Source organism: Podarcis pityusensis, assembly GCF_964106645.2.
Source record: "Podarcis pityusensis genome assembly, chromosome: 13".
NCBI lineage: Eukaryota > Metazoa > Chordata > Lepidosauria > Squamata > Lacertidae > Podarcis > Podarcis pityusensis.
In genome coordinates this window covers 53,378,747-53,402,798 of record NC_138038.1, presented here as the reverse complement: position 1 = coordinate 53,402,798, position 24,052 = coordinate 53,378,747, and the positions used below count along the sequence as shown (strand labels likewise).

The following is a 24,052-nucleotide window of genomic DNA, read 5'->3' as shown; positions in this document are numbered from 1 at the left end:
AGAAATGACGTATACCTGTCCTTAGAGAGAAGCGTATATTGGTTCCTTGAGAAAGTTAATAATGGAGGGTCTCTTGTCGTCGTATTATTTACTCGTGCCATGATCTACAGTAATAAACCACAGGAAAAGTTCAAATTGACACACAGCCATTCACACCTCCTGCCTCCCTCTTCCCTTTTGCCCTGCACAATCTGGTCTCCTTCCCTTATAGTTTCTTAGAAAGCATTAAAGTGTGCTGATGTGCCTTGAATGAAGACGGTTGTCTTAGCTGGGTGCTGCTCTGCCCCCTTCAGGGCAGATGAGGAATTAACATAAATGCACATTGCAAAGTCCTTACTACAGCAAATCCAAACCTAGTGATCTCAAGATGTTTTGGACAACAAATCACATCAGTCCCAACCAGCACAGGCATATTGTCTTGGGACTGACGGCAGGTGTAGTTTGGAGGCCACTGGGCTGGGAACCCCCCACCCCTTACCTGCCTATTCTGCAACACAACAATGGTGAAAATAGGAACACAGTCAGAACACCCCAAACCTAATCACCATCCAACTCTCACCCTCTCTGCTTACAAGATTCTGCTCTTTCCAAAATTGGCTGCATTTACTCTGAATTCACAAAGCCATAGAATTGTAGAGTTGGAACAGGGCCGGCCCACCCATGAGGCAAGGCGAGAGATGCTTGCTCGGGCGGCAGGATCCACAAGGGCTATAGATGCCGCCTCCAAGGCATGTATCGCGCGCTGCTGTGTGCTCCTTGGAGGCTGGATCTGCACCCTGTTGGCAGCCTCCCCGCAATGTTGCCTGTTGGAGAATAGGAGGCACTGGTGGTCTCCCACCCCTGGGAAGGGAATGGTGGGGGCTGGCTTCTGGGGTAAGGCTACCAGATGTCCCCGTTTCCGGGGACAGTCCCCGGATTTACAAATCAGTCCCCTGACAAAATCCTATCATTCCTACTGAAGTTGAAAAGTGTCCCCGGATTCACTGAAAAAAATCTAGTAACCTTATTCTGGGGTTCCCTGGACTCCGCACCCAGCAGGCCTAATTCAGAGTGGGCCCCTTCCCCTCCCCCAGTGGCAGCTTTTGATTCCCAGTTCAGCCGTTGGATAATATTGATTTGATTCCCTGTGTTGAACTTCACTCACCCCTTCTTCCCTGGTGGGAGGGGAAAACAAGAAAACTAGCTTGCTCCATCTTCCACTGGACAGCCCTTTATATATATTTGAAGATGCTAACATATCTCCTCCCAGTCTCCTTTTTACCAGGCTAAACATAACCAGTTCCCTCAACCATTCTTCATACAGCTTGGTTTCCAGACCCTTGGTCATCTTGGTCGCCCTCCTCTGCACACACTCCAGCTTGTCAATATCCATCTTATATTGTGTGGCCCAGAACTGGACACAGCACTCCAGGTGTGGTCTGACCAAGGCAGAATAGAGTGATACTATGACATGGACGGGATGCGGGTGGCGCTGTGGGTTAAACCACAGAGCCTAGGACTTGCCGATCAGAAGGTTGGCGGTTTGAATCCCACGACGGGGTGAGCTCCCGTTGCTCGGTCCCAGCTCCTGCCAACCTAGCAGTTCAAAAGCACGTCAAAGTGCAAGTAGATAAATAGGTACCGCTCCGGCTGGAAGGTGAACGGCGTTTCCGTGCGCTGCTCTGGTTTGCCAGAAGTGGCTTAGTCCTGCTGGCCACATGACCCAGAAGCTGTACGCCGGCTCCCTCGGCCAGTAAAGCGAGATGAGCGCCGCAACCCCAGAGTCGGCCACAACTGGACCTAATGGTCAGGGGTCCCTTTACCCTTTACCTTTATGACATGGACACTAGACTTCTGTGGATGCAGCCAAGAATAGTATTTGCCTTTTTTGCTGCTGCATCACACTGCAGACTCACGTTAAGCTTCTGCTCTACTAAGACTTCTAGATCCTTCTCACTTGGACTTTCACTAGATCCTTTTCACTTTGGAGCCTAGGAAGTTGCTTTATACCGACTCAGACCAGGGGCCCATTATCTGGCTCAGTGTGGTCAACACATGAAAGTATCACCTTTTGGATCCCCACCAAGCCTACGACTGGTTCCATAGAAACCCTTTCCAGAGCCACAGCTATAAAACATTGCCTTTTCAAAAACGTCGCACAACCAGTTTTGCTATTCTTGTTCAAATCCCTCGCTCACACTCTCATGCTAGGAATGCATCTTGTATCTTTACAAATAAGAGCCTGGCTGGATCAGGCCAATGGCCCGCCTAAGCCTGAATCCTGTTCTCACAGTTTCCAGCCAGGTGCCCATTATGGGAAAGCCGCAAGCAGGATCTGAGCAAAAGAACAACTCTCCCTGTTGTTTCCAGCAATGGGTATTCAGAAGCCTTGTTGCCTTCAGCTCTGGAGGTCAGAGTAGAGCCCTTGTGGCTAGCAGCCATCGACAGCCTTATTTCCCTCTAGGAATATGTCCAGTCCTCCTCTGAAGCCAGCCAACTTGGTGGTCATCACTGCCTCCTGCAGGAGCGAGTTCCACAGGTTAACACTGTGATCTGCGTGAAGAGGGACTTTCTTTTATCCGCCCAACACTCATCAGCATCATTAGCTGTGCGACGCGGTTCCGACATGCCAATATTTGATTTAGTCACTTGCTTCTTAACGCGGCCTTCATTCGTGTCATTAAACGTTAATAAAGGACCCACGGCCTAGGACCCACGTACCTACGGGACTGCCTCTCCTGGTACGCCCCACAGAGGACCTTAAGGTCCACAAATGACAACATTTTGCAGGTCCCAAGTCGCAAGGTGGTTAGATTGGTCTCAACTAGGGCCAGGGCCTTTTCAGTACTGGCCCCGACTTGGTGGAACGCTCTGTCCCAAGAGACTAGGGCCCTGCGGGACTTGACATCTTTCCGCAGGGCCTGCAAGATGGAGCTGTTCCGCCTGGCCTTTGGTTTGGACTCGGTCTGACCCTTACGTTTCCCTCCCCTTATGGTCTTGATCTATCGGCTACTTTTAAAATGAGGCTGCATTTCAAATTGCATTTTAACCTGTATTTTAATTTGGGTTTCCCCCCCCCCCTATTATGTTTTTACTGTGATTTTATTGGTATTAGCCACCCTGGCCTGGGAGGGCAGGGTATAAATAAAATTTATTATTATTATTATCATTATTATTATTTTGTTGTTGTTGTTGTTGAGTCGTTTAGTCGTGTCCGCCTCTTCGTGACCCCCTGGACCAGAGCACGCCAGGCACTCCTGTCTTCCACTGCCTCCCGCAGTTTCGTCAAACTCATGCTGGTCGCTTCGAGAACACTGTCCAACCATCTCGTCCTCCGTCGTCCCCTTCTCCTTGTGCCCTCCATCTTTCCCAACATCAGGGTCTTTTCCAGGGAGTCTTCTCTTCTCATGAGGAGTCTTGGAGCCTCAGCTTCAGGATCTGTCCTTCCAGTGAGCACTCAGGGCTGATTTCCTTCAGAATGGAGAGGTTTGATCTTCTTGCAGTCCATGGGACTCTCCAGAGTCTCCTCCAGCACCAGAATTCAAAAGCATCCATTCTTCGGCGATCAGCCTTCTTTATGGTCCAGCTCTCACTTCCATACATCACTACTGGGAAAATTATTATTATTATTAAAGGCAAATCTGCAAAAGGCAAAAGTGGGGAGGGGGGTCAGGGAGGTGGGGCTGCGTGGGCACACCCCGGCACATGTACACAAGCACACCCTCCCTGCCTCCACCCCACCCCTGGCTAGAGGGAGGTCAGACTCTCCTCTCGGGCTGGGTTGAGTGACCTGGACGTTTGGCCCACGAGGGACGGAGGGAGGAGGAGCAACTCAGCAAGGGAGCAAAAGAGGGGCAGGCGCTGAGTTCGACAGGAGACCCAAAACATCTCCACAAAGCCAGGCCTCCCCAAGAATCAGTGAGTCTTCGGGGTGACGGATGGATGGAGGGGAAGGGGCTTTGGGCATGGAAGGGAGTGAGCGATGGCAGGGTTCTCTGGTTTGCTTGTTTCAGGGGAAGGGCTTAGGGTTAAAGGTTGGGATCTCAAGTGAGTGCCACGTCAGGGGATCGCTTTGGGACACCCTTGGGCATGCCTCACACCCAATCTCTCTCGCCTTCCCCAACCTGGTGCCCCCATATGTCTATCTGTTTGTACCCCACCTTTTCCTCCAAGGAGCTCAAGGTCCTCCTCACCATTTAATCCTCACAACGGTCCCATGAAGTAGGCTAGGCTGGCGGAGACGGTGACTGGCCCCCAAGGTCTCTCAGTGTGTTTTGCGGCTGTGGGGGGATTTGAACCCTGATCTTTCCCAGGTCCTAGTTCAGAAGTCTAACCCAGGGGTCAGCAAACTTTTTCAGCAGGGGGCCAGTCCACTGTCCCTCAGACCTTGTGGGGGGCCGGACTATACTTTTTTGGGGGAAATAAACGAATTCCTACGCCCCGCAAATAACCCAGAGATGCATTTTAAATAAAAGCACACATTCTACTCATGTAAAAACATACTGATTCCCGGACCGTCCGCAGGCCGGATTGAGAAGGCGATTGGGCCATATCCAGCCCCCGGGCCTTAGTTTGCCTACCCATGTTCTAACCACTGCACCACACTGTCTCTTGCTGTTTTAGGCTACAGGTCCCACCAGCTGATCTAATTCCTGTCTGGCCAGACTTCACCTACAACTTCTGGAATGGCCTTTGCCACTTTTGTGTTGGGGTGTGGGGATCCTGGTGCGAGGGGAAATAAAAGCCACTTTGAGCCGGCAAAGGAAGGGTTTTTATTTTTGAATCATAAGATAACTTTTACCTCCACCTTTGTGAAATCAGGATGCAGGAGGTGGGCAGGCCCCGCAAGGAGAGAGCCTCAAAGTCCAGGAAACACCAGAGGCAGAGTCTGGAAGGTCATGGTGTAAAAACTGGGGACCCCTCTCCCCCCAAATAAGGGGTAATTTCTGGGGGACTCAGATCCAGAACTCCTGAACTTCCTGCCTGATTGGGAGCAGGTCCCAGCTGGTTAAAGGTGCCTTAAATAGCAGGATTCCTGGGTTCCCCCAAAAGGAAATCGGATTTAAGGGGGTTCAATTGGCAAGGCCAAGATCCAGGACTCTTGAGTTTTGCTGGGAGGAGGCGTGAATATATGTATTTGAGGCTACAGAGCTGAATTCCTGACTCACCACACACAGGAGCTAATATTTAACCTGCTCCTTGTGTGTGTGAGAGAGAGAAAGAAAGAAAGAGGGCGTTCATTGGAGGAGAATCTTTGCCCCAGAGAAGCCAGGGGCTGCCCCAAAGAGAGAGGCAGGCTGGTGTAGTGGCTACAGCACTGGACTGGGACCAAAGAGACCAGGGTTCATGAAATATACTCAGAGTCGCAAAGTGATTTCATGCTCTTTATTCAGCTCATAGTGGTGAGGAGGAATGAATAAATGTCCCCTCACAGTATCTGCTTTATATACATTATTTACACAATGGGCTGCACATGATTGGCTAATTCTGGAATTCTACTGTAAGCCAATCAGGTTGTGGATTCACTTCTATCTGGAGCAGGATTGGGTGGTTCCTGCCAACCAATCATACTGCTGCATTGTTCTAGGACCAATCAGACTGCTGCATTCTGAATCCTATTGTTCTAGGACCAATCAGACTGCTACAGTTTGGATCCTATTCAACTCAGTACATAACACCCCTCCCCTCTAAGTTCCAGTCCTGCCCGGGAGGTCGCATTCATAGTCCTCAAGGTATGCCGGCGGCCTACGTGTGCGTTGTGGCCTGGGGTGTTCCCTGGTCCGGGCTCCGGGTTCTGGCTCGTGTTCCAAGGATGCTGGCTGTGATGCGGCTGTTTGGTCTGGTGCAACCGGCTCGCTCAGTCGTGGTTCTGGTTCCGGTGTCCTTTCGGCCTCACGGGTCCTCTCTGTATTTACTGATTCTGCCTCTCCTGCTGGCCCCTCCTGCTCTATGGGCCTCACTGCCCCGCTGTTCCCTTGGGACTCCTCTGACCTGTCCTCCTCCTGGTTTTCTCCCGGGAATCGTCGCCGTATCTGGTCGCAGTGGCGGCGCCAGCATTGCCCCCCATCCGTTAGCACCTCGTACGACACGGGGCCAGTGACCCTGGTGATTGTGGCGGGTACCCATGCTGGGCCTGCCCCAAAATTCTTTGCGTACACTGGGTCCTGGGCCTCGAAGGTCCGGGGGTTCCTGCCTTCCCCCACCACTATCTCATCCTGAGCTCTATCGGGGTGAAGGCGGTCCAATCTGATTGCAAGGCGCCGACCCATTAGTAGTTCAGCGGGGCTCCGGCCAGTCGTTGAGCTGGGGGTGCTGTGCTGTGCTAGAAGGAATGTGGCAAGGCGGTACTCCCAGTCCCCTTGCGTCATGCGGCGAAGGGTGTCCTTGGTGGTCCGCACCATGCGTTCTGCTTGGCCATTGGTGGCAGGGTGGAACGGCGCCGAACGGATGTGGCGGATGGCGTTCTGCGCTGTGAAGGTTTGGAATTCTCCTGACGTAAATGCAGTCCCGTTGTCTGAGACGAGAGTGTCAGGGAGCCCGTGGGTTGCAAACAGCCTGCGTAGTACCCGGATGGCTGCGGACGTGGAAGTGGACGGTACCAGTGCGACTTCCAGCCATTTGGTGTAGGAGTCCACCACTATGAAGAATGTTTTCCCCTGAAAGGGGCCAGCGAAATCCACATGCAGGCGTGACCATGGTGCTCGGGCGGACTCCCAGGACTGGACTGGGGCCCTTGGGGGATCTGGGCGGGATTCTTGGCAGGCCTGGCAGTGTTTGACCCAGGCCTCTATCTCTCCATCGATCCCCGGCCACCACACATAACTCCTGGCAAGGGCCTTCATTCTTACTACCCCTGGATGTGTCTCGTGTAGGGCTGTGAGGACCCTTTTGCAGAGGGGCTGGGGAACAACGACTCTGCTTCCCCATAACAGGCACCCCTTGTGGGCCGACAGTTCATGTTTGCGGGTTGTGTAGCCGGCGAATTCTGGCCCGGGGCTGCTGCTGGGCCATCCCCTCCACACCCAGTCCAGGACCCGGGAGATGACCCTATCTTTCTTGGAATGGTGTGCAACTTCTTGTGCCTGAATGGGGCGGTCGGGAAGCAGCTCCAGGCTCATAACCTCTTGTGCAGGTGCTGGGTCAGGGCCTGTTTCCGGTAGTGGTAGCCTGCTGAGGGCGTCCGCATGGCCCATCGCCTTCCCAGGTCGGTGAATCAGTGCATACTGGTAGCTGGCAAGGAAAATTGACCACCTGAGGACGCGAGGAGACAGCACTTGGGGGGTCTGCTTTTCGGGGGCAAACAAGCCAAGCAACGGCTTGTGGTCAGTCACCACGGTGAAGGGCCGCCCGTACAAGAAATCATGGAATTTTTTTACTCCCTTTACGATTGCCAGACCCTCCTTGTCGATTTGCGAGTAGTTCCGCTCGGTTGTGTTGAGTGTCTGGGAAAAGTACGCCACCGGTACCTCTCTTCCATCCGGGAGTTGGTGCCCCAGGACAGCTCCAATGCCATAGGGTGAGGCGTCGCATGCTAGCACCACCGGCAGCCTCTCGTCGAAGTGTGCCAAGACCGAGTTTGAGACAAGCAAGTCCTTGACTGCCTGGAATGCGGCCTCCTGGCGCTGGCCCCACACCCAAGGGGCCCGCTTGTCCAGGAGTCTGTGTAGGGGCTCCGCTACCGCCGCCTTGTGGGGAAGGAAGGAATGGTAAAAGTTCAATAGCCCCAAGAAGGCCTGAAGTTCAGTCTTGCTCTTGGGCGCTGGGGCATCACAAATGGCCCGTACCTTGTCCCCAGTCGGGTGGACCCCTTCTGCGTCCACCATAAATCCCAGAAAGTCCACCTGAGGCACTCCTAGTAGACATTTTTCCCGCTTCACCTTGAGACCCGCCGTCTGGAAACGGTGCAGAACGGTGCGGAGGCGGTCCTCAAACTCCTCTGGTGTGGGGCCGGCAATCAACACATCATCGAAGAAGGGGGTGACGCCAGGAATCCCTTTAAGGAGAGAGTCCATTATATTCTGGAATATGCCTGGTGCCACGCTGACACCGAATTGCAGCCGCTTTACCCTGAACGCTCCTCTGTGCGTCACAATCGTCTGTGCCTCTGCTGTGGCCTCATCTACTGGCAGCTGTTGATATGCTTGGGCCAAGTCCAGCTTGCCAAAAATTTTCGACCCAGCCAGGGTGGCAAGGACATGGCTGACCACTGGCACTGGGTATGCGTGGGCCGTGAGGGCCTTGTTTATGGTACATTTGTAGTCTGCGCAGATGCGGACCGAACCATTAGGCTTGACGGGTGTGACGATTGGGGTTTCCCAGGGAGCATTAGGCACCGGCTCCAGCACTCCTTGCTCTACGAGTCGGTCCAATTCCTCGTCTATACGGGGTTTCAAGGCGAACGGGACCCGGCGGGCCTTGAGCCTGACCGGTCGTACTGCGGGGTCAAGCTGTAGCGCAATGGGGGGGCCCGTATACTGTCCCAATTTCCCATCGAAAACCCCTGGAAATTCCTTGCATATGGCGTCCACGTCCACTTGTAAGCTAGTGTGGTTCACCCCGGTGACAGCTAGCCCCAGTGGTCCAAACCATGCCAATCCCAGTAAGCTAATGTAGGGGCCCTTGACCACAAGCAAGTCCAGTTGCCGCGTCCGCCCTCGGTATTGCACCCTGAAGGTCCCCACCCCCATTGTGGGGACCTTACGTTTCTGGAAGTCCCGGAGGGTGAATGGGGCCGGCCTGAGTTTGGGACCCCCAGTGGGACACAGTTTCCTTAAGGTCCTTGCCGAGATTATGGATAGAGTTGAACCCGTGTCAAGCTCCATGCGGCATGGGGCCCCCTCTATCTGTACCTCTACATAAATTTTCTCTACGTTGGGGTGGGGCAACTGGTATACCTGGAAGTCCGTGAGCTCCGTCGAGTTGCCTTGGTGCGTTGGGCCCCGGGACCTGGGGCTCTTGGATTGGTCATCTGATGCCTGGTGTCGGGTGGGCCGAGCCCGACACACCCGGGCGATGTGTCCCGATTTTCTGCACTGCCTGCACTCTGCGTTGCGGAAACGGCAGGTCCTCCTCTCGTGACTCTCCCCGCAGCTTGCGCAGTTCCCTCCTTCTCGTCGAGGCAGCTGTGGTCTGTGCGCTGCTTGAGTGCGCTGCTGTACTCGGTGCACCTCCTCCCTGTCGGATCCTGAGTCGTCGGTGAGGTCTTCATGGTGGACCCTCGGTTGGGATGGCAGGCTCGGCCGTGCCTCTTGGGTCGACCTCTCGGCAGCTTCTGTTGCCAGGGCCTCCTCCAGAGCGACCTGGAACGTTAGGCCCTTCTTAGCGTAGAGGCGTCGTTGCAGCTTCTCATCCTTCAGGCCACCGACGAGGCGGTCACGAAGCATGTTCTCCAGCTCTGAGAAGTTGCAGAACCGGGCGGCTTGGCGGAGAGAGGTCACAAACCCAGTTATGGTTTCCCCAGGGGCTTGCCGCTTTGCGTAGAAGGCATTTCGACGAGCCACCACTGAGGGCTGCGGCGAAAAGTGCCCCTTCAGCTGTTCCATTATTGTTTTGTATGGAACAGTAGCGACGTCTTCAGGCGCAAGGAGAGCCCGGGCGATTTCAAACGTCTCCTCTCCGCAGACGCTGAAGAATATCGCCCTCTTCTTGGCGTCTTCTTCGTCGGTGACCCCTTTGGCTTCTAGGAGGAAGGTGAAACGGGAGGCGTACGCTTCCCAGTCTCCAGATGCTGGGTTGAATGGCGAGAAGCTGCTGTTGGCTGCCATTCTGAGTTCCTTGTGCCCCGGAGCTGAAGCCTGGATACACGGTGCGAGGCAGCGGTGCGGCAGTTGGCGGTGCTGCGGTGCTGTGTGTGGCAGTCAGCTCAGCGGGATCCCACCTTCGTCGCCAGTGAAATATACTCAGAGTCGCAAAGTGATTTCATGCTCTTTATTCAGCTCATAGTGGTGAGGAGGAATGAATAAATGTCCCCTCACAGTATCTGCTTTATATACATTATTTACACAATGGGCTGCACATGATTGGCTAATTCTGGAATTCTACTGTAAGCCAATCAGGTTGTGGATTCACTTCTATCTGGAGCAGGATTGGGTGGTTCCTGCCAACCAATCATACTGCTGCATTGTTCTAGGACCAATCAGACTGCTGCATTCTGAATCCTATTGTTCTAGGACCAATCAGACTGCTACAGTTTGGATCCTATTCAACTCAGTACATAACAGTTCAAATCCTCCCACTCAGCCATGGAACATTCTGGGTGACTCTGTAATTTGGGGGTTTAGATGGGTGTGGGTGCCAGAGAGCTCTGTATACCACCTTGAGATCTTTGGAGGAAAAAGTGGGATACAAATATAATACAAAAAAAATACAAAAAGGGGGGGGGGGTAAGGGCAGACAGAAGCAGCCATAGTGGAGAATATGGCTGTAGTTCAGCAGCAGAGAGCACCCGCTTGGCATGCAGAAGGTTTCAGGTTCAACCCCTGATGGCATCTCCAGGTAGGACTGGGAGGGATAACCTGTCTGATACGTAGAGGTATCGCTGCTGCCACTCAGTGTAGACAATATTGAGGTCGGTGGACCAAAGGCAGCTCCCATTGTTCAGTGAGGACTAGCGTCTTGGCTTTATTTTAAGGAAAGAACCACTGCTCAGCAACAGAGCCTTGCATGCGTAAGGTCCCATGTTCAATTTCCAATGGTATCTCTAGGTAGGACTTGGGGGGGGGGGCCCTGCCTGAAACCCTGCCAGTCAGTGTAGGTGATATTGAACTGGATGGAGCATCCCTCACCAATAGATGTATATGTGTGTGAGTGTGTGATTGTTGCTGGCATCCGCCTGTCTCCGCAGACAATGGAGAAGTGCTCCTTTGGGGGTGAAGTCAAACTCTTGAAAGGTTATACAGTGGTACCTCAGGTTACATACGCTTCAGGTTACATTCGCTTCAGGTTACAGGCTCCGCTAACCCAGAAATAGTGCTCCAGGTTAAGAACTTTGCTCCAGGATGAGAACAGAAATCGTGCTTCAGCGGCGCGGCGGCAGCAGGAGGCCCCATTAGCTAAAGTGGTGCTTCAGGTTAAGAACAGTTTCAGGTTAAGAACAGACCTCCGGAACGAATTAAGTACTTAACCTGAGGTACCACTGTAGTGCCTGCTGTGGAGAGACATGTCTTGTTGCAGCCGGGGCAGATGAAGGCGTCCAGCTGCGCTGCTGCAAGTGCCCTATGCTGTCTCTTCTCCCTTTGCTCCTCCCAGCGGTCATTCCTCCTCCGGTCACTGCTGTGGCTGCATAACCCGGCTGCCTGTCTCCAGGCCCTGCGGTCGCCTGCAAGGGATTCCCACACCGCAGGGGCTGATGCGCGCAGCCTTCCTTCCCTTCTTTTTTTTTGGCCAATAATATTTATTAATTTTCATCAATAGACATAACAAAAGAAAAGAAAAAAGAAATATACAACAACACAATGAAAAGGTGAAAAAGAAGAAGAAAAAATAACAGACTTAAAATACATAAACAGGAAAAAAGAAACTCAGTTAGTTAATTAAAATCCATTTTCATAAACATTTTGCTTGACTTCCTCTAATCTCCTCCATCTGAATTTCCTCTTAATTTGAATGTAGCAGTTTCCAATATCATTATTTCCTAAAACAATATTACAGTCGTATTCCAATTTCTTTACCTTTCTTATAGTACATTTTCTTATTTATATATTTAAGTCTAATTTAATCCTAGGCCTGATTGGTTCTTTCAAGTGGTTACATAGCTTTAATATTAGAATATTTGTTCAGATATTCTTTGAATTTCTTCCAGCCTTCTTGGTAGTCCTCTTCTTTCTGATCGCAGATTCTCCCGGTGAGATCAGCCAGCTCCATAAATTCCATCATCTTCATCTGCCATTCTTCTACCATTGGTAATTCTTGTGTTTTCCATTTTCTGGCTAGTAAAATCCTAGCAGCTGTTGTGGCATACAAAAGTTCTTTCACATCTTTTTTGGGCAATTCAGTACCTACTATCCCAAGGAGAAAGGCCTCTGGTTTCTTAATAAATGTATATTTCATCTTTTTTTAATTCATTATAATTTTTTCCCCAGAAGTCCTTTACCTTGGAACAGGTCCACCACATATGATAGAAGGTACCTTCTTTTTCTTTACATGATGCTTGCAGCCTTTCTGTTCTAATGAAATAAGCAAATTTGACCCTGGCCCCGAGAACGGAGGAAGTGGTACGTGCACGACAGGTGCCTCCGCCGGGCCAGCTGGGTGGGCTGCCTGCCTGTGCAGGGCCTGATAAGAGTCCCCGAGGCAGCGTCCCCGATAAAAAGGACCCATCGGTTAGTCACGTCTGCAAAACCACCCATTTCCCCCTATGTTTCTGGGAGGGAGGGATGGATGGCATGGTGGCAGTGATAATCCTGATAAGCGGCGGGTGGGGTTGGCGGAAATCTCGTTTCACGTTCTTGGAAGCTGCCAAACATCTGCCTCTCCGCAGGGCGGGAACCGCGCAAAACCGGACGGCATGGATTTTTGGAGATCCCGGCTGCAGGACGCGGTAAGGCTGCGATATTGGCCACCCAGCTGGGTCTGTGGGCCGTGGCCTCCGTCCTGACTCCCCCTCTTTACCGACTCCCCATTTCCTTCCTCCTCACCCCCTTGCCAGAGGAACAAGAAGCTGCCTCGGCGATCCTACTCCATCTACCGCAAGATGCCCGAGGGCGACGGAGACCCCGAAGGACTGCAGATGAAGGTGGTGGAGGCTGAGGGGCCCGGGACCACCCGGGGCGGCGAGAAGGCAGGAGACACGGCGCAGTGCCCGTGGAAGGATCGCTGGAAAGCCCTGGTCTGCCTCGTTCTCGTGGGACTCCTGGTCTTCATTGTGGGTGAGAGGAATCGGGTCTGGACCCCAGATCTGGCCACGGGGCTGAGCTCTGCCTGGGCTTTCCTTGTGCTGAGGCTCTGTGTCCCTATTGCGATTATAAGGATTTGTTATATAGATATAAATAGTAAAATACAGTGGTACCTTGTGTTAAGTACTTAATTCGTTCCGGAGTTCTGTTCTTCACCTGAAACTGTTCTTAACCTGAAGCACCACTTTAGCTAATGGGGCCTCCCGCTGCTGCTGCTGCTTCTGAACCTGAAGCACCATTTCTGGGTTAGCAGAGTCTGTAACCTGAAGCATATGTAACCTGAAGCGTATCTAACCTGAGGTACCACTGTATTAGGAATTATATAGTACCATCCATGGGTGCATTACACAAAAGGGCAGGTGCATCTCACTGGGAGCCAAGCTTCTCATGCAGTTGTACCTCGGGTTACAGACACTTCAGGTTACAGACTTCGCTAACCCGGAAATAGTACCTTGGGTTAAGAACTTTGCTTCAGGATGAGAACAGAAATCGTGCGGCAGCAGCAGGAGGCCCCATTAGCGAAAGTGGTGCTTCAGGTTAAGAACAGTTTCAGATTAAGAACGGACCTCTGGAACAAATTAAGTTCTTAACCCGAGGTACCACTGTATTTCACTGAAGAGTCAACAAGGAAGCTGTCTTATACATTTCAAGCACATGGTCTCCACAAAGAAGCCGGAATACTGTAATTTTACCCCAGACAGGGGTACAGTTCCCAGCACCGTTAACAAACTACAGTTCCCAGGATTCTTTGGGGGAAGCCATGTGATTGAACGGTTGCTGGAAACCGTAAGAGATAAGAGTTGCTCTTGTGTTCGAGTCCTGCTTGTGGGTTTCTTGTGGGGCCATCTGGTGGGCCACTAGCCTGATCTGTCAGGGCTCTTATGATGTTGTCATGGTCCGGTTCACGGGCGATCGAAGTCCTGGCTGGGGACGTCAGGACCGGGGGCAAGATGGCGGGGTGGGAGCAGGAACGGGGGTCCAGAAGCCAGGAGTCAGGAAGCCAAGAGTCCGAGGGTCAGGAAGCAAGGAGTAACGAAGTCAGGGGTCCGAGGATCAAGAAGCAGGGAGTCACGAAATCAGGGGTCCGAGGATCAAGAAGCAGGGAGTCACGAAATCAGGGGTCCGAGGATCAAGAAGCAGGGAGTCACGAAATCAGGGGTCCGAGGATCAAGAAGCAGGGAGTCACGAAATCAGGGGTCCGAGGATCAAGAAGCAGGGAGTCACGAAATCAGGGGTCCGAGGATCAAGAAGCAGGGAGTCACGAAATCAGGGGTCCGAGGATCAAGAAGCAGGGAGTCACGAAATCAGGGGTCCGAGGATCAAGAAGCAGGGAGTCACGAAATCAGGGGTCCGAGGATCAAGAAGCAGGGAGTCACGAAATCAGGGGTCCGAGGACCAAGAAGCAGGGAGTCACGAAATCAGGGGTCCGAGGATCAAGAAACAGGGAGTCACGAAATCAGGGGTCCGAGGACCAAGAAGCAGGGAGTCACAAAATCAGGGGTCCGAGGATCAAGAAGCAGGGAGTCACAAAATCAGGGGTCCGGGGACCAAGAAGCTGGGAGTCTAGAAGCCAAGGTTCAAGGATCGCGAAGCGAGAAGCCAAACGCAGCAAAGCAGGGAACGTGCTGCTGTGGCAAAGAGCCGAAGGCAAATGCTGACCTTATATCCCTTCCCGGCTCTTGCCACCAGGTGCTGTGAGTTACCAATCGGCCTCACCTGTGTGGCCGCGCCTTGCCTCTTCAAAACAAACTTAGGAAGGCCCCAGTCCTGCAAAGTCCTACTAGTCACAGGGCCTGGCTCCTGCACGCACACCTGACAGATGTCCTTATGGTGTGTATGCATCCTGAATCATAAGAACACAAGGAGAGCCTGCTGGATCCGGCCGTTGACCATCTGGTCCAGGATCCCTTTGTCACAGCAGCCTCAGAGGCCAAGAGTCTTCTCCCCTCCTGCAGTTTCCAGCAACTCCTATTCAGAAGTATCTCTGCCTCCAACTCTGGAGGCAGAACATAACCATCCTGCCTAGGAGACATTGATGGTCCTCTCCTCCTCCGTGAATTTGTCTAATCCTCTTTGAGAGCTATTCTAGCCGTTGGCCACCACTGCCTCCTGTGGGAGGGAGTTCCACAGATTAACCATGTGCTGCCCATCAGACCCACTGGGCCAGCCTTTCTCAACCTGCGGGTCCCCAGATGTTGTTGAACTACAACTCCCACCACCCCTAGCTAGCAAGGCCAGAGCTCAGGGATGATGGGAGTTGTAGTCCAACAACATCTGGGGACCCACAGGTTGAGAACCGTTGCACTGGGCCATCTAGCCAGACACTGACTGGCAGCACCTCTGGAAGAAATCAGAGGGAGGACTTCCTATCAGCTGCGACCTTCTGCATGCCCAGCAGCCGCTCTACCAGCTGAGCTACACAACCCTTCCTAAGGGGTGGGGTGGGGAAGTGAAGGAAGGAAAGCTATGCAACTCCTTCTCCCCCAAGGTCCAAGTGGTCTCTCTGCCTCTGACTCCTCCATACACCCCACCCATGGCTGGGTAGCTCTGCGCACCCACCACAAATCCCAGTCTACCTGGCAGTGGCTCCAGGTGGCCTTCCTCCCAATTGCGGCCTTCATGCCCTGAGCTCCACCCAGGTACAAATCCCGCCCAGAGATTCCTCTCCTGGCCATTGAGCCCTTTGCACTCAGCTATTAGACAGGCATTCTGTTCCTTTCTGAGCCAAGAAGCCCATGTCCTGGCCTGATTGGACAGGTCTCTTCTCATATTCGTATATCCTCCTTGCAGGTTTTCCTCTGGGGCATCTGGTCGGGCACTGTGAAAACAGGGTGCTCGACTAGGTTGGTTCCCTTTGGCCTGATCCAGAATTCCTAGAGAAAGAGCTCTCTTGCTCTCTCATACGACTTAAACCCAGCAGGTTTAAGAAGAAGTCAGGGCAAGGGGAAGGAAGGCTTGGTGCATGGTTAACCTATGGAACTTACAGCCACATGAAGCACTGCTGGCTTGGGTGCATTTTGAAGATATGACCCCCAGTCATATCTGGGGGTCAACCACATTTACCTTTGCTCTGAATTTCTAGGCACAGGTCCCCATCCAAGTGCTTCCCCCCTTCCACTTTCTCTGCAGAAACCTGTTCTTTACAGCTCAATGGCGCAAACAGCAATTCACAGAAAACCCGAATTGCTGTTTGTTCTGAGTCAGAGTTAAAGAGTGGGTTTCCCTGGGGAAAGCAGTGGGGGGGGGGAGCGCTTGGACACAGAAAGGTACATGTGGATGAGTCCTAACATATCCAGTTTCTAATAAGGCCTCCAGGTATCCCTACATTTTAGGATATGGGGAAACTTCCGGGTTTAAATTTGGGTTTAAATTTGGATTTAAATTTGGCCTTTTGCCCTGTGACCCTATTAACCCTCTGCTTTAAAGCCTGACTGCCCCCCTCTGTCCTCTGCTTTCCTCAGCCTTCCTCCTGGGGTACGTCTTGTCCCGAGGGTCTTCCTGCATGGTCTGCGGAGACTACCTGGCCGTGGTGAACGACGAGAGCCCCCCCGAGGCGGAAGACGGCCAGAGGGGAGCCCCGCTCTACTGGGCTGACTTGCGAGAGATGTTCCAGAAGTACCTCAATGAGGAGAAGATTGAAGGGACCATCAGGTGAGGTCCTTTCCCCTCACCCCAGAATTGTGGGAAGGACGTGGAACAAATTGATGGGGGTGTCGTGGGGCCACGGGACTCCAGGGACGACGGAGTTTCCATCAGAAACAGGAGCAGGAATTACTGTACCACCATTTGCGTGTTTGCCCGAGTAGAGGATCGGAAACCATGCAGGCAAATACAAGTGACAGCCGCTATCGCTTTTTTTGTTCTTGGTGGTGGATGTCACATAGATAGTTATTTTCTGGGCTGTTTCTGACGTTTCCCTTCCACTGAAATGCTTTGAAGTTAATTGTGAATCACACAATTAATTACAGTGGTACTTCGGGTTAAGAACTTAATTCGTTTTGGAGGTCCGTTCTTAACCTGAAACCGTTCTTAACCTGAGGTACCACTTTAGCTTTCTTAACCTGAGGTACCACTTTAGCACGATTTCTGTTCTCATTCTGAGATAAAGTTCTTAACCCCAGGTACTATTTCTGGGTTAGCGGAGTCTGTAACCTGAATCATCTGTAACCTGAAGTGTCTGTAACCCGAGGTACCACTGTACATTTGTTTCTGCTATAACATAGGTAAAGGTAAAGGACCCCTGGACGGTTAAGTACAGTCAAAGGCAACTATGGGGTTGCGGCGCGCATCTCGCTTTCAGGCCGAAGGAGCCGGCGTTTGTCCACAGACAGCTTTCCGGGTCATGTGGCCAGCAGGACTAAACCGCTTCTGGCGCAACGGGACACCGTGATGGAAAACAGAGTGCACGGAAACGCTGTTTGCCTTCCTGCCACAGCGGTATCTATTTATCTACTTGCACTGGTGTGCTTTCGAACTGCTAGGTTGGCAGGAGCTGGGACAGAGCAACAGGATCTCACCCCGTCGCAGGGATTCGAACCGCCGACCTTCTGATCGGCAAGCCCAAGAGGCTCAGTGGTTTGGAGCACAGCGCCATATAGCAAGCTGAATAACACAGTGTTACACGCCACCTCAGTCTCTGAGCTGTGAGAGACTGGGGGGTCCCTTCAAGCGCTTATCCAGGGTTTGGTTTCCTTGGAACGAAAGTCATCAGAAACTATGGTGTCCTTGGGATATGTTGTTTTATTGACACACATATACAACCTGAGCATAGGGTGGAGGGGCTCACAGCAAGAAACCCCCTCAAAGATCTCGCTTCTCCATTCGTCGCAGCTCTGGGTCCAGCACAGAGCAGGCAAGTCTCTGGGTCGCCAGCTTCCAGCCTGCTTCCAAACTTAACAAACTACAGTCCCCAGGATTCTTTTGGGGGAAGCCATGTGCTTTAAATGTATGGTTTGGACGCAGCCTAGGTCCCTGTCTCTGGGTTCCCGAGCCTCTTGAGCTTGTTGATTGTAAGGTCAGCGGTTCGAATCCCCGCGACGGGGTGAGCTCCCGTTGCTCGGTCCCAGCTCCTGCCAACCTAGCAGTTCGAAAGCGTGCCAGTGCAAGTAGATAAATAAGTACCACTGTGACGGGAAGGTAAATGGCGTTTCTGTGCGCTCTGGCTTCCATCACAGTCCTCCGTGCTCCAGAAGTGGTTTAGTCATGCTGGCCACATGACCTGGAAATCTGTCTGCAGACAAACTGCCTGAAAGTAGAGATGAATGTCACACGCCATAGTCAAGTTTGGCTGTCCAGGGGTCCTTTACCTTTACCTTTACCTAAGGATTTGGAGAAGGGCAGCTCAAATGATCAAGGGGATGGTATCACCCTGCTGTGAAGACAGGTTGCACCATTTTGGAATATTATTGCACCATTGCACCATTTTGGAATATTATTATTATTATTATTATTATTATTATTATTATTATTATTTTACCCTGCCCATCCCCAGCCACTCTGGATAGATTACAGCATATATAAAATACAGTAAAACTTCAAACATTACAAAACCTCCAGATACAGGGCTGCCTCCAGACATCTTCTGAAAGTCATTTTAGCTTAGGGAAAAGGCGTGTAGGAAGCGAGGCGATAGAAGTTTACGTATAACATAATGCCTGGCAGGGAGAAAGCAGAGAGAGAAACTCTTTCCTTCCTCTCGTAACCCCAGAACTCATGAACAACCCCTGAAGCTGAATGTTGGGAGATTCCAGATAGATAAAAGAAAGTCCTTGTTCACACAGCGCAGAACAAGGAATATCAGGGGCAGCAACGCTCCTGACTACCAGTTGCTGGAAACCACAGGAGGGGAGAGTGTCGGTCTTGCGTTCGAATCCTGATTGCGGGTTTCCCACAGACGCCTGGCCACTGTCAAGACAGGATTCTGGGCTTGATGGGCCACTGGCTCTGCTCTTATGGAACATTTCTCTCCCTTCTCTCTGCGCAGAATGATGAGCGAATCCCCGCACCCGCCCGGCTCCCCTCGCCTGGACGCCCTCTCCCGCCACGTCCTCAGTGCCTTCGGCTCCTACGGCCTGGACCACAGCTGGACCGACAGCCATTATGTGGGGCTGCAGCGCCCTGACCGGTCAGTGAAGGGCCCTGGGGCGGGGTTGTTTGGCAGGGGCAGCTCTTTCAGCGCCCTCTGTCCTTCTCCCGCAGCCAGCGCCCCAATTTCCTGCAGCGGGTGGACACAAATGGGGTCGTGGTGGAGAAACTGCCGCTGGAAGACCCGGAGGTCTACTGCCCCTACAGCGCTTCCGGCACCGTCACGGTACAATCATTTCTTTATTATTTATTGCATTTATACCTCACCTTTTTCTCCAATGGGCTCAAGGTGGCGTGTACATAATCTCCCCCTTCCTCATTTAATCCCCACAACAACCGTGTAGGGTAGGTTAGGCTGAGAGGCAGTGATTCATCCAAGGGGATTTGAACCCTGGTCTCTCCCAGGTCCTAGTCTGACGCTCTAACCCATGGGTAGGCAAACTAAGGCCCGGGGGCCGGATCCAGCCCAAACTCCATCTAAATCCGGCCCGTGGACGGCCTGGGAATCAGCATGTTTTTACATGAGTAGAATGTGTGCTTTTATTTAAAATGCATCTCTGGGTTATTTGTGAGGCATAGGAATTTGTTCATTCCCCCCCACAAAAAAAAATATAGTCCGGCCCCCCACAAGGTCTGAGGGACAGTGGACCGGCCCCCTGCTGAAAAAGTTTGCAGACTCCTGCTCTAACCCCTGTTCAACACTGGTCTTCCCAGTTGGTAACACTTTTTCTCTGCCTGAGATAGATAAAGGAGACAGGGCAGGTGGATAGTTTTAATTCTGTTTCAAACAGCAACCCAGAATATCAATACGCCTGTCAAAAAAGATGCTTGCTCTTAAAAGGGAAGGAAGTTAAAAAATACAAACATATGGGGTTTTTTAAAAAATATTTATACGTTGCGACCTCCAACCAATTTAAGAACATAAGAACGTAGCAAACGCCCTGCAGGATGAGGCCAGTAGCCCCTCTAGTCCACCTAGCCCAGCCTCCTGTTCTCACACCGTTCCATAGTTTTACTCTGCGCTGTGTGGAGAACGACTGTGGCTGTGTCCCACCAGCCAGGAGGGAACCAATCTGGCTTCTCTAGGGAGGGCGTTCCAAAGTTGTCTGGCAGCAGCCACCACCAAGAAGGCCCTACCCCCACCAAGCGGGTCTGTGCGGGTGGCAGGACTGAGAGAAGGGCTTCCCCAGAAGATCTCAGGGCAGGTTCATAGGGGAGGATATGGCCCTTTGGACAAGCTGTGCCCCAGCCTTTCCTTTCCACCCCGCTGTCTGTCTGCAGGGGGGCCTGGTCTTCGCCAACTACGGGCGCCGGGAGGACTTTGCGGCGCTGAAGCAGCACGGAGTGAACCCCCAAGGCCACCTCGTCATCGTCCGGATCGGGGAGATAAGCTACGCCGAGAAGGTGAGGCTGGGCTCCTGAATGTGACCCTCTGCAAAAGGGTTGAGGCCATGGGCAGGGAGTATCATCTGTGGCCCTCCAGATCTGCTTGGACTCCAGTTCCCGTAGCCCAAGCAGGCAGCATGGCCAATATTCCAAGATGTCTGGTTCCAGAAACCTTGGTGGGGGGCCAGCTGGAAACACCAGATTTCAGGAAAATGTCCTCCAGATTGAAGGGCAAGAAGGGTGGATGGGGCGACAGGATTCATGAGGTGTAGAACCATGGAATTGTAGAGTTGGAAAAGACCACCTAATTGAACCCACTGGAATGCACCGCTGAAGAATCCCTGACAGATGGCCATCTGACCTCGGTTTAAAAACCTCTAATGAAGGCCTGCATAGTTAAAGCCCTGGTTTTCCCAGTTGTGATGTATGGAAGTGAGAGCTGGACCCTAAAGAAGGCTGATCGCCGAAGAATGGATGCTTTTGAATTCTGGTGCTCTTGAGAGTCCCATGGACTGCAAGAAGATCAAACCTCTCCATTCTGAAGGAAATCAGCCCTGAGTGCTCACTGGAAGGACAGATCCTGAAGCTGAGGCTCCAAGACTTTGGCCACCTCATGAGAAGAGAAGACTCCCTGGAAAAGACCCTGATGCTGGGAAAGATGGAGGGCACAAGGAGAAGGGGAAGACAGAGGACGAGATGGTGGGACAGTGTTCTCGAAGCTACCAGCATGAGTTTGACCACACTGCGGAAGGCAGTGGAAGACAGGCTGGCCTGGCGTGCTCTGGTCCATGGGGACACGACTAAACGACTAAACAACAACAACAATGAAGGGGAGTCCACCATCTTCTGAGAGAGTCTGTTTCCGATATTGAGCCGGAATCGTCTCTCTTGCCCTTTGAATCCATTAGTTCAGGCCCTGCACCCCAGGGCAGCAGAAAGCAAGCTTGCTCCATCTTCCGGGGGACAGCCCCTTAGATACCTGAAGATGGCAATCCTATCATCTCTTAGTCTCCTCTGTTCCAGGCTAAGAATCCCCAACTCCCTCAACCGTTCCTCATCAGGCTTGGTTTCGAGACCCTTGATCATCTTGGTCGCCCTCCTCTGCACTCCTTCCAGCTTGTAGGGCAGACCTTTGTGGAACTGATGGAAGGGGAGGTATTGAGCGCTGATGGATACAATGGAAGGTGCAGTTTCCCTAAATATTAACGCGGCTGTCAAAAAAGATGGCTGCCTTGAAGGGAAAGGAAATGATGGCGCCGTTGTGGGGGCTTGGGAGAGGTGAATCAGCGCAACGTGGTCTGGGGGGCGTGGGCATCTCTTTTCTTCGATGGTCGAGAGGGATTGTTGTGTGAGAAATCAAAGAGGCGCCCATTGTTCTGGAGCTCCCAGCTTCTCTTTGTCCCAGGTGGCCAACGCGGAGGCTTCGCAAGCCAAGGGAGTTCTCATCTACCCGGACCCCGCTGATGTCCCACAAGACCCCCGCAAGCTGGGGCTGTCCCCAAACACAAGCATTTACGGGCACGTGAGTACAGCCTTCACTGGGACCGAGAGAGAGAGAGAGAGAGAGAGAGAGAGAGGGAGCTGGGTTGGGGGCTTATGTAGAGAGAGACCCTACCTGTGGTTCTGGACCATCTTTCCCAGCCAGGAAGCCCTAAAACAGCCCTTTGTTGTTGTTCTTTTAAATGCTTTTTATTGGTGTTTCATTTAATACGAACAAACAAAATACAATAAAATTCAACAATCATTTACCCACATTCTTTCCCCACACTCTGCTGAGCATTGACTTCCTTCCCTCCCTTCAACAGCTTTTCTTATGTCAGTTACTTTCCCACAGTTTCTTATTGTATCCCAACCTATCTACACCGTAAGATTTATTTCAGTCCTGCCAGAGTCTTCAAATTTCTACATTATTTCTATACTCCATAAATGTACTCCAATCTTTTTGGAATTTTGCTTCCTCCTGATTTCGGATTCTACAGGTCAGTTTTGCAAAACTAAAACAGCCCTTCGAAAGCAGCAGCCCTCTCCCATCGCTGCTCCCCAGCAGCTAGGATACTAGGGATAGACTGCTCCTCATTGTGAAGGCTCCCCTTCCGTGTTCCCAATCCTTCTCTCGCACTCGCAGGTCCACATGGGGGCCGGAGACCCCTACAGCCCCGGCTTCCCTTCCTTCAACCACACCCAGTTCCCTCCGATTCAGTCCTCGGGACTCCCCTCCATCCCCGCACACCCGGTCAGCGCCAACGTGGCCGCCCGCCTGCTCAGGTGAGTTGGACGGAGGGTTCCTTGAGGGGTGGGGTGCGATGGGAAGCAAATTGGAGGACATGGCTGGGGAGGGGGTGAATGCAGTCCTCTGGGGCCTCTCTACCTGGCCCTCGGGCCACGCCCCTAGACCCAGGCCACGCCCCTTCCCCAGATTTGCCCCGCCCCCTGCTCAAGTGCTTTTGCTGTGAACATGCCCTGTTTCCTTCCTAGGTGAAGGTTGGAATGGAGTGTGGGTGTAAAGGGTTGGGGACAAAGCAATATTTGGCATGGAGTGCATGGGGCATTATAGGGACGCGGGTGGCGCTGTGGGTGAAACCACAGAGCCTAGGACTTGCCGATCAGAAGGTCGGCGGTTCGAATCCCCGCGACGGGGTGAGCTCCCGTTGCTCGGTCCCTGCTCCTGCCCACCTAGCAGTTCGAAAGCACCTCAAAGTGCAAGTAGATCAATAGGTACCACTCCGGCGGGAAGGTAAACGGCGTTTCCGTGCGCTGCTCTGCTCTAGTTCGCCAGAAGCGGCTTAGCCATGCTGGCCACAGGACCCGGAAGCTGTACGTCGGCCAATAAAGCGAGATGAGCGACACAACCCCAGACTGGACCTAATGGTCAGGGGTCCCTTTACCTTTTTATATGGGGCATTAGGGGAGCGGGCGCTACCTCTGGTGAGGGACATGTCATGCTCCTTCTGGGGTAGTCTGGCCATCTGCCAGAGATTCCTTAGCTGGGATTCCTGCATTGCAGCGGGTTGGACTGGATGGCCCCTGGGGGTCCCTTTGAACGCTACAATCCTGATTCTGTGATGGTCTCCGGAATCAGCCTGGGGTCCCGCAGGGCGCAGCATGAGCAGGGGGAGGTCAGGCGGCCAGCTGCCCCGGCCCCCCCTTGAAAGATCGGCCTGTGGATTGACAAGGGTTCTCCTTGCAGGCAGCTGACAGGCCCCATTGCCCCGCAAACCTGGAAGGGCCGTCTTCCCGATGTCCCATACCGGCTCGGACCCGGGGGCCCCGACTTCCACCTGCAGCTGGGAGTTCAGAACCAGAAGCAATCCGTGATGATCAACAACATCTTCGGGTGCATCGAGGGTAGATTCGAACCCGGTATGTGCTTCCCCGGGCAAGAATTGTGCGGGTGGTGGGGGGTCGAGCGCATGGGTGTTAAGGCGTAGGGTGCTCAGAACTCCCGTGTTTTCCGAAAGGGGAAACGGTATTTGGGGAGGGTGAACTGCGGATCTCACGCGAAGGGAGCTTTTCCTTTTCACATCCATCCATGTTGTTATGTACTGAGTTGAATAGGATCCAATAGGCAGCAATCTGATTGGTCCTAGAACAATAGGATTCAGAATGCAGCAGTCTGATTGGTCCTAGAACAATTCAGCAGTATGATTGGTCCGCAGGAGCCACCCAATCCAGCTCCAGGTGGAAGTGAATCCGCAACCTGATTGGCCTAC

At 52.6% G+C, this 24,052-nt stretch overlaps 1 protein-coding gene across 10 annotated transcripts in view; it reads left to right on the top strand.

The window, feature by feature from the left end:
- TFR2 (transferrin receptor 2) overlaps positions 1 to 24,052 on the top strand; it is a 53,351-nt gene that overhangs the window by 16,422 nt on the left and 12,877 nt on the right. For 3 of the 10 annotated variants that reach the window (XM_080979710.1, XM_080979711.1, XM_080979708.1), the window contains 9 exons: positions 12,458 to 12,517; positions 12,626 to 12,845; positions 16,334 to 16,523; positions 18,856 to 18,996; positions 19,071 to 19,182; positions 20,238 to 20,360; positions 21,748 to 21,864; positions 22,468 to 22,607; positions 23,530 to 23,702. In XM_080979710.1, coding sequence (XP_080835836.1) covers positions 12,458 to 12,517; positions 12,626 to 12,845; positions 16,334 to 16,523; positions 18,856 to 18,996; positions 19,071 to 19,182; positions 20,238 to 20,360; positions 21,748 to 21,864; positions 22,468 to 22,607; positions 23,530 to 23,702 — 1,276 coding nt within the window. Of the gene's footprint in view, positions 1 to 3,726; positions 3,898 to 11,779; positions 11,880 to 12,059; positions 12,102 to 12,457; positions 12,518 to 12,625; positions 12,846 to 16,333; positions 16,524 to 18,855; positions 18,997 to 19,070; positions 19,183 to 20,237; positions 20,361 to 21,747; positions 21,865 to 22,467; positions 22,608 to 23,529; positions 23,703 to 24,052 lie in introns of those variants that run through there. The other 7 variants (XM_080979712.1, XM_080979717.1, XM_080979715.1 and 4 more) reach the window with 6 other exon arrangements.